Here is a 12,381-nt window from a genome sequence, read left to right as displayed (position 1 = left end):
TCCATGTACATTACAGCCATTGTGTAATTTTTTGGTTATTTCTACAACATTTTGCATCATTCATATCTTTAATAAACCTGCAATCACTGAGTCAACAATGTAAGGCACTTAATTAAAATTTATGTACTTCAAAAAATTGAAAAATGCTTTATTATCAGAGGACCAATGATGAGCTGTGCTCCCTACCTTCTGACTAAGAGATTATAGATGCAATCGAGAATGAAATATAAACTATATATTTATGGATATGGCCAATGTGGGGATTTGTTGTCCTCAACTATGCTTATTTGTAACAAGGATTGTATTTCTTTTTTTTTTTAAATTGAAGGGGGTAAATTGGTTGGAGAGAATGGAGAACTATTGATAATATTACAAAAAAAAGCCATAAAAGTGGAAATTTTAAAGAAATGCATAGAAGAAAGACTAAACAGATTTAAAAATAATGTTGAATTTAGTATAACTTTAATTAAAAGCAAGCTCTACATAATACAAATAGTTTCATACAATCTTCTCAATACCACCTTATAGGAAAGGGGATTTTTGATCTTTAGTTCAAAATAAAAAGTCTAATACTTAATATAAATTGGAAACTAGATTTTTGGATACTGTTTTATCATGTCTTGAATTTTAGTTAATCACTTTGATGGTTGCTTCCAGAAGATTAGGATTGATTCTAATGAAAGCATTAAGGAAAATTCTAAAAATGTTTACAGAAGCAACTAGTTACATTTGATAAAATATTAGGGTTGAGTATTTGGGATGTTTAGTGAGTTGCTATATGATTAAACATGACATAGCTATGCTAGATGATTAAACATGACATAGCTATAGCAAGAATACTCCTATACTCTAATGGATTTGTGATCTTATTGACAAGAGTATTGTTCCAACAAGGCAGTTCACAACCCATCCATGACTTGACATGTCATGAGACTCATTTATGTCCTGATGTGATTCCTTCTATAAATTTATTATGGAAAGTACAGACAATGTACTAGGGACTTTCCTCATATTGCTGACTTCACAAGGAAACCAGTGAAGCATGGGAGCTGTTTTATAATTCCTCCTAAATCTCATATAAATGACCCATGTTTTTTAATCATCCTTAATGATGTCCTTTACATTGTTTCTCCTTCACAACTCCTTGCTTTGTAATAATGTATGTGTGGGTGCACACACACACACAAACACACACAGTCCTTTAGTTCTTTAGAAAGTAGTGTTCCATGACTGGAAATAAAGACATCACTTGGATGAATATCATTTAAAAGATAGGTCTTAGTTTTAGGGAGTAACTTGGGAGAGCTTTTGTAGTTTTGCAGTGAATCAAAGGCAATTCCAGCCTGCTTATTTACTACCTTTTACACAAATCTGTGCTCATCTCATTGTCCTCCAGAGAGGAAGATCTAACCCAACTGATTCCTTTAAGTGCATCTCCAAAACACAATCTTTAGAGTCCATCTTTCCATTTACATGCAACTTCATCTTCTAGTTTTGATTATAGTCATAATTTCTAAATTGATACTGCAAATACAGGAATTAAGATTTGGGAAAGACTTCAGCAATCATGGAATTCTTTTTTTTTTTTTTTTTTTCATTAGTTGGTTGCTATCCTCCTCCCATACTCAGTCCTCAAAACCATTGTATTAGCAAAATAAATTCCCATGTTGACTATGTGTAAATATATTTTCCTGTATTTTAAGTTAATCACTTCTCTATCAGAAATCAAATGGAATGTTTCAGCTTTATTCTTGACTCATGGTTTACTATGGAGTTGGTGAGAATTCCAAACTTTTTCAGAATTATTTTTTCTATAAAGTATGAATTGTTCTAGTTCTGCTTACTTTGTGTCCATTTACAGAAGTCTTCTGGAAAATGAAGTTATGTCATCATTTTCTATGGAATAACAATGTTCTGTTCAATTTGTTTAATTCTCCATTAGTAGGAAACCTCCTTAGTTTGCAATTCTTCACTACCTTTAAAAATAGCTGCTAAAATGTATTTTGTACAAATAGATCCTTTGCTCTTTCCTTAGATTTCTTTGGAGGATAGGCCTAGATTGGTCAAAGAGTATGTGCAGTTTGATAACTTTTTGGATATTTCATTATGGTTAGACCAATTCACAGCTGTGCCAGTAATGTTCTATTGTACCTATTTTCTGTAGCCATTCCAACATTTATCATTTTTTCTTTTGTTGCTATTTCCAGTTTGATGGATGTGAGGTAGAAAACCTCTGGTCTAATTCATAATTAAAAAGAATTCTCATAGTATATCTGATAAGTGATCATCCATTCAGGTTTTAAAATTTCCAAGGAGGAAAAGGATGTTAAAAATCACAATTTCTAGACAATTTATAAACAATAACTTGGCTTTGGGATCCTAAATGTATAATCATTCTTAAATGACTAATGAATGCATATTCTGCTGGAAAAATAGTGATCTCCCTACTTTTTGGAGACAGACAAATCTAATTCCTATCGCATATTGCAGTTTTTCAAATCCTGTAACAGCTATCATATATCCCACTATCTCCTGCATGTGTCTTGTGCAAGATAAACATCCCAAGTTCCTTCAGCAGACCCTCAAATGACATTAAATTTCAGTTCCTTCACTATGCTGATTGCTCTCTTCTGGACTTTCTTCAACTTACCAATGTCATCTTTAAACTGAATCTAGTATCCGAATATGATCTAAGGTAGATCCAAGCACTATTGGAAGCCCATTTTTAACTACTGTGGTCTGCACATACTTCTAAGTATGCACATCATAATTCTCATTAATCTAACTAATCTAACTATGGCTCCTTCATTGTATACTTCTGAAACGGAACCACAAATGGAAGATGATTGAGTTTCAAGATCAGATATTTAGAATAGTTAACTTTATGAATACTCCATAATTTTTTAGCACCTTTTACCCCCTTTTTCTTCCACTGCCATGTCACTGTTGGAGCAGAATGGAAGGGGGCATAAAGGATCAAGTATTATTGAATATTTTTCTTTGTTTCATGGGTTGCCATGACCAAAGAAATAACCAAGGAGGCAGCTTAGCAAAATGACTAAGATAGTTGGATTTGGACTTGAAGACTTATGTTCACTGGTTGTACTATGCAAAACTGGGGCAAATCATAACTTTTTTAGGTTCTAGGTATGTTAAAGTAAGGGGCTGGAATACATGACGAGGTATTTTCCAGGTCTGAATCTGCATGTGAATAATTAGTCAAAGTATAAAAAAGGTAGGAAATTAAAGCCTATCAACTAGAAAGGGCATCATTCATTTACTGTTAGGAATGGTTACTAAAGGAATTTTATGTTGATGCTATCCAAAATTTAGTTAGGTACTCCTGACCATGACTTTTAAATACACATGGTGGTTATTATAGTAAAAGGTAGTTTTTCTTTTTAAGTGTTGCTGTGTAATGACATGCCTTTGGAAGGCTAAATTTCACTATAATTAATTTTAGTATGATTTCCTCTTATTTTTCAAATTCTGTGCTTTTTCCTGCTGATATGTGTTGTCATATTAGATAAAAATACCTTATTTCTTTTAACTTAAGTGAAAAAAGTAATTATTTTTTCCATTAATAAAATTTAATTGGAAAAATTTATGTAAATTTCTATATTATTTCAAGACAATCTTTTTGGAGTAAATTTTTCTTAACTTTTTCATGCAGCTTTAAAGAAGTCAGTATTTCCTATCAGAAGTTGAAGTTATACAAGAACTGGGTTTTCTGGCTCCCCTCAAAAATTTAAAACAAAAGCTGTCTCCTGTGTCTTGCTGTTCATGTGAGAGAAACAACAGCCATCTTCTTTCATTGGCAAAGAAGTGGAAAAAAAGGCAAATCTTAAAAATCCAGTTACCCATATGTTATCACTGAATAATTTTGCCTTTCACAGTAATTGTATTCACTTCATCCATTCAAAGCAAACTTGCTTTCTACTCAAGAGATCTATTCACTCTATGGCAAAAGTTTTTTTTCTTTTTTTTGGTGGTGGTGGTGGTGGTGGTGATGAGCTGTACTGTTTAGGGACATGCCCACAAACAAATATAGGCTAATTTTAGAATCATGTTTTTAAAATACAATGAAATAGAAATTAATAACCAGAATTTTAGTATTAAAAATGAATTCAAATTGATTAAAACATTAAATGGAAAACAATATGCCTTTTTAGTGTAATCCTATAGTAGTTTAACATTTGATTGAAAAAAACATAAATATGTTACCACCTAATTCCTTTATTTTGAACTACCTAAGTCAAAAGGTTAGAACTAGTATGCATCACAGATATTTAATGTACTCAGCAGTGCGCTAAGGAATTTTCACAAATACTGCAAGATTTTACTTTACAGCTACCATCTTAACATACAAAATATAGGCATTCCTTAAAAAAACAAACAACTAGCTATAATGCATAATTCTGCATGATAGCAAATTTCTCTATCAACCTACAAAGATTTCATCTCCAACTTTGACACATTGGTTTATATGGCAGGAAATATACTATTTCCTTTTTTTTTTTTTTTTGCTGACTATTCTATTCCTTAGAAGTATAGTTGTGATATATAAATAGGGACAAAATGTTTACTGTCCAAAATAAGTTCTTTTGTATCGGTAAGAAAAATTATAGCTTTGCAACTTATTTTTGATAATACCAAACAAAATAACTAAAATTCTAACCAAAGCTAGCTATTAAAATGCAGAGTAATGGTAGTAGAAAAGTCCAGGTTTTGTTGTAATCAGGAAGCTATTGCATTTCTACTTTGTATAGCCTTAGTCTACTTACAGAACATGGGTTTAAAAAGGTTGAAAGACTGGAGACGTAGCTTTGGGTCACTAGAATTTTTTCTTTACTCCACAGTTTATCAAGATGGCAATATAGCAATTGAATTATCTGCCTATGAATTGCTGGTTGGTTTGGTTTTAAGCAAACTAGTATTTTCCACCCTACTGCTATTTTTAAAAAAGTTACATGATATTTAAAAAATTAAAATGAGTTTGAAATTTAATGACCCCCCTTTGAGTTAAAATTGTGACCTGTTATTAAATAAGGGCAGAGAATTAAACATTTAAGTATTATTTTGTGGATTTCACTTCTTTTTAATGCTAGGTGCTAACCGTTTCTTTTGGATTGAATTAAGGAATGTTTTAAGTTATCATGATTGTTAAAGTACCTTTCAGATGGAAAGTTCTATGAGCGATGATTTTTTTACTTCAGGAACAAGATAGAAAAAACTCAATATAGCAAAATCTCAATGAGACAGGCAGCTTCTAGAGCTACTAGTGAACACTTAAGGGAATGGAATGAATGAAATACTGCACAGGTCAGGAGCCATATAATTTAAGGGCAAGAGGACAAAAAATACTGATAAATTTGAGACAATATTAAATTAGTTTTTAAAATTACAAAATAATGAAATTCATACATTAGGTTACTCTATTGGGTATTTTACCACACCTTAATTTAACACTATCCCAAAATACAAATTTAATACATCAGTAGTCAATAGATTATATTACTGTGGGTTGAAGGTTTTTTTTTTTTTTTAAGCGGTGGTGAGTGAGCCTCTGGGTATGTTGACTGTTCAAAATAAATTCTTTTGCATCTGGTTTAGCAAACATGTTGTTTTGTATAAAGAAAGGATAATAAATAATGGACCTCTGAAGTCTTGTCTACAGAAAAAGAATATATGCTACTCGAATTCTTAAGACTAGAAATTTTAAGCAGATGTATATGTCAATTATTCTCCAAAAGGACAGAAATTTAAAGGGCAAGGCTAATTAGTGAATTAATCTCACAACTGGAAGAACCTCATGGATAATCTAGTTCAACCAATATTTAGACAGGAAGGTATCTCCTATCAGATTTCTGACGAGTTTTCATCCAATTTCTGCTTTATTTGGTACTTCCTAAAAGTTTTAATGCAAAAACTACACTCCTTAAGTCTTGATTATCTTTTCATGACATCAATGAAAAAGGCCTTGATGCCATGCTAAATTGAAGATAAGTGAGATAATGTCTGATGATTCAATTATCCATAAGAATACTTGGAGGTTCTTTGAAGGCAAGAGAATAAATACCAGAACATTTTCTATTTTGGGATAAGAGAATATCCATATCTCCATAAAATCCTGATACTGATATCATAAACTCAAATTCAGAAAGGATTCCAGATGATCTGAGTTAGCTTTTCAGTTGCTCACAAAAAAGTCTGGGAAATAGTAAGGTTAAAATAATATTTTTCACTTGTTCGTTTTAAAATTATTCTAAGATTAGCCAGAGAAAACTTCCATAATCACAGTAACTGCAACAAGTTAATGTGAATAAGCATTCATCTGAAGCTCTAATTTTTGCAAGCATTTCCAACTCTGCCAATATAACCATTTCCATTAACAAATAATTTATTTAAATATACTATCATCCACTTATTACAATGGGTTTTAGACTCCTCTTTTCAGTAATTTTTGGATTACAATTTTGTGAGAGGGACTGAATGAAAATCAGAAAATTTCATTCCCCTCAAAATCTTGTTTTTCCTAGGTATTTTTTTGTGTGTGTCAGATTTACAAAAACAGCAAGCTTGAGAGGTATAGTTCAATTCATCTTAAAGTCACAGATCATTCAGAGATCTGTTTTTGAGGCACAGCAGGTGAGTTTGAACATAAATGTGGAACTAGTTGGTTTGAATTCATAAAGGGCTTTTGTTTTTTGGTGCACATATTTTTACACTTCTTGAATATTAGACTAAAGCTTGAAACTGTTATATGTTCCACAGTTTCACAATCTTCTTAACTTGGCCCACTCAATCTAAAACTAAAAACTTCCCATGAACCTGAACTGAGTTTTGAGTGATGAAACTTGATGCTATTACTCTTGATTTCAGGTATGAGAGAACTTCAACAATAAGAATTCAGGGCATAGAAGTCACAAAGATCACATTTCAGCGATTAAGTATTGTGTGTATACATATGTTTGTATTTAAAGGCAAGTCTTTGTGCACCAGGATGAACACTTTGATCCCAGCTATTATTGTTCATAGCAAAATCAGATATGCTCTGAAGTACTTAAACACCTCTGTGCCCAGATGCTAACTTTCTTTTTGTATTTTAGTCCTTAGCTTACTGAGTTCCTCTTCTAAACTCTTAATGTGTTCTTTTAGTGTAGCTTTATCTTGCTGTGCTTTCTGATTAGCTTGGCACCGGGCCTCTTCAATCTTCCTCTCATACCATTTTTCCATTTGTGTAGATACAGCCTCAAAAAAATATTGTGTAATTTCTAGAGCTTGGGAGGTGTCTCGAATGGGAGGGCCAGCCTGGTGGTCTACTGGTTGCTGCTGGGTGCATGTACTGCCAGGTACATGTGTTGATGTATGCTGCTGGGGCCTGTGCCGTGTCTGCCCACTTTTCCCAGACTTCTTCGTTTGAGTGCCTTTGTCCATGCAGTGACCAGCCTGGTGTTCGCATTTAGTTGCTTCAGTTGACGGCAACAAAGTTGTCTGTACTTTAACATGTCTCAATTTAGAGTTCCCACAGTCTAATGATGACGGTTCCTGTTGCAATCTATTGGAAGCAGTAGAACTAATAAGTGCCTTTTCCTTGGGCCTAACAACCAGAGGGGGGATAGCAGAAGCAGTGGCTGGACTGGTAGTAGTAACCACTGATTGGTCTGCACCTGTTGGGAAAAGGAAAAAAAGCCAGCAAATCCAGCCTATTCACTTGCTCATATACAATCACATTACTCTGTATCAACATTCTATTTAGAAAACTAGGGAATACTTGTCTTAAGTTAGCTTAAGGCCCAAGGCAGATAATCTATAGTCTTCAGTCAATCCTATTACCTCCATTTTTATCCACTTAAAAAAAATCATTTCTCTCCTTTGCTATTTTTCTTTGTACTCTTTATATTTAGACTCTCAAGGTATAAACTACTAACGAAGTACTTCAGTCTAAACCTGAAGTTTTATAATAATTCTACTTCATGATTTCTCAGGATACTAAATGTCCACAGGAAACTAGATAATTGAATTAAGTACTGCTGAAATTGCAAAAATGCTTTTCATCCATTTCTAGTCCATTTCCACAATTCAACCCTGTCACATGTCTTTCGGTAACCTTTAGTTCTAACTTACTTAGAAAGGGTGGTCCTATTCCTTATTTGTAAAGTCCCTTGGAAAACTGGAAACAGCACTTAAATGCTGTATTCCCAAAATGATGGTAAAACCAGAGCCTGTATATTTGAGGTATCCTTTATCTGAAAAAGAGACAGCCCGGTAGGGCTTTGGTAAGACAAAAGTCTTGACAAGGGAAAAAGTAGAGAGGAAATAACTATTTTCTGAATGTTCCTAAAATTAATATCAAATGCAACATAAAATAAGGATAATCAATGCCAATTAAAAGATGCGCTAATCAAAGCATTTCTGGCGATTGCTGAGACATCCCTGTCTAGCACAATGTCACAGGTTAATAAATTAACTGCTATTAATAAAGAACTGGTATTTTGGTAGAACTTAAACTTAAGTCAGGGAGAAAAATGAAAAGGGATCAAGTTTAGAGGGAGAATGCCCTTCCCTCATTGACATGTAAGGAATACATATCCTAGTGATCATCCCTAATCTTGATTAAGGATGATATATATATCATATATAGATATAAGCTATATCTATAGCTGAGCTCAGACACACTACATAGAAAATCAAAAACGGTTTTCAGAATATTGTCACAACTGTCCTATTGTGCTAACCATTATCTTTTAAGAAATCATTAAGATCCACAGGACTGTGAATCCTTTAAAAACTAGTGGGCTGCAATTTTAAGGAGTCTCTGGGTTCAGTTTACCTGTGAGAGATTCAGAAGTAGATGGGGTTGATTTATGCCTCGAGACTCTAGAATCTCCAGAAAGTTTCAGCTCCAGATTCTGAATTTTTAACATACACCATGTTTTCAATTCATCCACTAGGGATACCTAATAAAGAAGATGCAAAATGAAATCTACAAATGAAATCAAATGATAATTGGGCTTTATCAAAGATGCTTGTTGACAACTAAGGACCTTAAATTTGCCACCCAATGATCTTCCTCACTACATGAGTTAATCCATAAAGACAGTCAACAGTGGACTCAAATCCATAAAATGTGGTTAATGATTATAATGCTTATCTTAGAGTGATAATGGGAAGATGAAATTAGAAGTATCAAATAATTAGTAATTGTAAAATTTCATATAAATATTGTGCACTCCTGCCTTCTATTCTCTATTGGTTGTTGCTAGAATAGAATATAGGCCTATGATTTCACTGGTGTTGGGAGCTCTTGCGTAGGTAAACTCCCTCTACAAATGAAGGAGAGAATCTTCTCTGAAGTTTACAGTCTTTAAAAAGAGTTGCCTAAACCAGTAAGATATTAAGGGACTTGTCCAGGGTCAGACAGCAGCTGAGAGGTGGGGTTTGAAACTAGGTGTTCCTGTCTTTATTCCTAGAAATACTGAGACTTCTCGGGTTATTACTGATTTAGCACAAAAGCAAATAGTTAATTCATCAAGTACTTATTGAAGACTGCATATGTGAGGAACTGGTTAAATCTTGTCAGGATAAAGCAAAATAGATTCTCTGCTCTTGGGATTGGGATGGGGAATGCCTTGAAGTGGGATAGATATATTATTCATTTTATTCAATTAATGTGTGATACAATACAAAATATTTCTTTTTTTATTGATAGAACATATGCATGGGTAATTTTTCAACATTGTCCCTTGCAATCACTTTTGTTCCAACATTTCCCTTTCTTCCCTCCACCCCCTTCCCTAGATGGCAGGCAGTCTCATACGTGTTAAATATGTTAAAGTATATTTTAAATACAACATATGCATATGTATTTATACAGTTCTCTTGTTGCACAAGAAAAATCGGATTTAGAAAGGTAAAAATAACCTGGGAAGAAAAACAAAAATGCAAGCAGTTCACATTCATTTCCCAGTGTTCTTTCACTGGATGTAGCTGGTTCTGTTCATCATTGATCAATTGGAATTGAATTGGACCTTCTCATTGCAAAGATAACCACTTGCATCAGAATTGATCCTCATATAGCAATACAAAATATTTCAAAAATCCCAATCCAATACATTTAAGCTCATGGGCAGCTATCTTATATAGTGAATAGAGAGAGCCAGACCTGAGGTCAAAGAGATCTTACATTATCTTACAAGATAATGATAAATGTTGAAAGGGTGTGGGGAAACTGGGACACTAATGCATTGTTGGAGTTGTGAAATGATCCAAGCATTCTGGAGAGCAATTTGGAACTACTCCCAATGAATTCTAAAAATTTTGTGTACCCTTTGATCCAGCAGTCTCACTATCCAGATATCACTGGATAGATATCCAGCAGTATCACTATTTGATAGAAAATGATGTCTGCATCTAGAGAGAGAACTACAGAGACTGAATGTAGATTGAAGCAGAATATTTTCACTTTTGTTTTTTTCTTATTTTTTCCCCCTTTGGTCTATTTTTCTTGCATAACATGACAAACATGAAAATATATTTTAAAGCACTGCATATATTTAACCTATACCAAATTGCTTGCTGACTTGGGGAGGCGTAGAGATAATAGAAGGAGGGAGAAAAATATGGAACATAAAAGTCTTACAAAAGTGAATGTTGAAAATTATATATGTATTTGAAAAACAAAATGCTACTTTTTTAAAGATTAAAAAAAAGACATTTTCATGAATTCAAATCCAGATTCACACACTTACTAGCTATGCGACCCTGAGCAAGTCACTTAATTTTGTTTGCCTTGGTTTCCTCATTTATAAAATGATCTAGAGAATGGTGCTGAAATGGAAAAAAAATGGCAAACCACTCCATTATCTTTGCCAAGAAAACCCGAAATAGGGTCACAAAGAATTGGACATAATTGAACAAACCTGCACAAAATACATTTCAATCATGTATAGAAAGAGCTATAACACTGTACAGAATGTGCTATTAGTAACCAAACAATAGTAATTTAGAGAAGACAGAGATAACACCTCTTTCAAACAAATATCCCTTCATGTTCCCAGACCAATTTTTATTCTCAACTTCTTCTTTTTTTCTTCACTATCCACAGATGGCCCATGCTTGAAAAGTCCATTTTCTTATATTGATCTCTTTATATTCAATCATCACATCTGTTGGAGTCTTGCTAGAGGAAGGTGCTTAGGGATAAAATCAGAGATGGATCCATGGACAAACGTGGAATACATATTAAATTATTTAAAAATAGATAATGGATTAGATATGTATCCCAATGAGATAAAAAACAAAAAAGGAAAAGATCTCAGATGTACAAAAATATTTATAGCAGCTTTTTTAAAAAATAGTGGCAAAGAACTGGAAATTGAGGCAATGTCCCTCAATTGGGGTAATTGGGAAAATTTTATGATTGTGAATGAATATAATTGTGCTATAAAAGAAATGATGAGCAGGAGGCTTTCAGAAAAATTTGGTAAGACTAATGAACCTAATATAAAGTGAAATGAGAAGAACCAGAACATTGTACATCCAGTAATAGCAATACCATATGATATATCAACTATGAATAACTTAGCTACTCTCAGCAACATAACAGTCCAAGACAATTCCAAAATTCATGTTGAAAAATTAAATCCACCTGAAAAAAATAACTGTTAAGAGTCTAAATGCAGATTGAAACATACTTTTTAAAAAACTATTTTTTTTGGTTTGTGTTTTCTTTCACAACAAGATTAGTAGGGAAATATGTTTTGTATGATTACATGTATATAATCTCTATCAAATTGCTTGCCTTCTCAAAGAGTGGGAAGAGGAAGGAGGGTGAAAATTTCAAACTCAAAAATTTTTTAAGATGTTAAAAATTGTTTTTACATATAATTGAGAAAAATTAAAATATTAAATATTTCCAAAAAAATCTATACTGGATTAGATAAGCAGAGATAGTAGGGGGGATTGGAGATCTTTAATGAAGGCACAAAAGAAAATACAGAATATCTTTGTAGACTATCAAGTTCTTGGCCCTGCCTGGCTGAAACATTGGAATTGTAAAAAGGAGAAAAGTCAGGGGGAAAAAACTAGCTATAAAATCTTTTTTTTTTTTAAATTTTTATTTAATAATTACTTTATATTGACATAGCTACAAAATCTTAATAAGAAATGACTTATCTAAATATGTGTAGTATAAAACAATACAAATCTTCCAAAGTCTTTCTCAAGTCTCATGTTGCCTCTACCCCAGATATTTTTAGCTGACTTCTTTGCCTCATACCTCACTGAAAAAAATTGAAGCTTATTCACTAAGAGTTCTCTTTAGTTTAATATCCCTCAGATGTCTTCCTTCACTATCTCCTTCACCCCTTTTTACATATA

The 12,381-nt window shown here is 33.0% G+C and overlaps 1 protein-coding gene across 2 annotated transcripts in view; it reads right to left on the bottom strand.

Moving 5' to 3' along the window:
- Window positions 1-440: 440 nt before the first annotated feature.
- Window positions 441-12,381, bottom strand: part of ANKRD6 (ankyrin repeat domain 6) — a 95,714-nt gene continuing 83,773 nt past the window's right edge. For both annotated transcript variants that reach the window (XM_051997397.1, XM_051997398.1), the window contains 2 exons: window positions 8,834-8,960; window positions 441-7,670 (listed from right to left, as the gene is read on the bottom strand). In XM_051997397.1, coding sequence (XP_051853357.1) covers window positions 7,087-7,670; window positions 8,834-8,960 — 711 coding nt within the window. In that variant the 3' untranslated portion in view covers window positions 441-7,086. The remainder of the gene's footprint in view (window positions 7,671-8,833; window positions 8,961-12,381) is intronic.

Source organism: Antechinus flavipes, chromosome 4 (genome assembly GCF_016432865.1).
Source record: "Antechinus flavipes isolate AdamAnt ecotype Samford, QLD, Australia chromosome 4, AdamAnt_v2, whole genome shotgun sequence".
Taxonomy (NCBI): domain Eukaryota; kingdom Metazoa; phylum Chordata; class Mammalia; order Dasyuromorphia; family Dasyuridae; genus Antechinus; species Antechinus flavipes.
The sequence above is the reverse complement of the archived record's forward strand: the minus strand, read 5'-3'. Positions and strand labels throughout refer to the sequence as shown.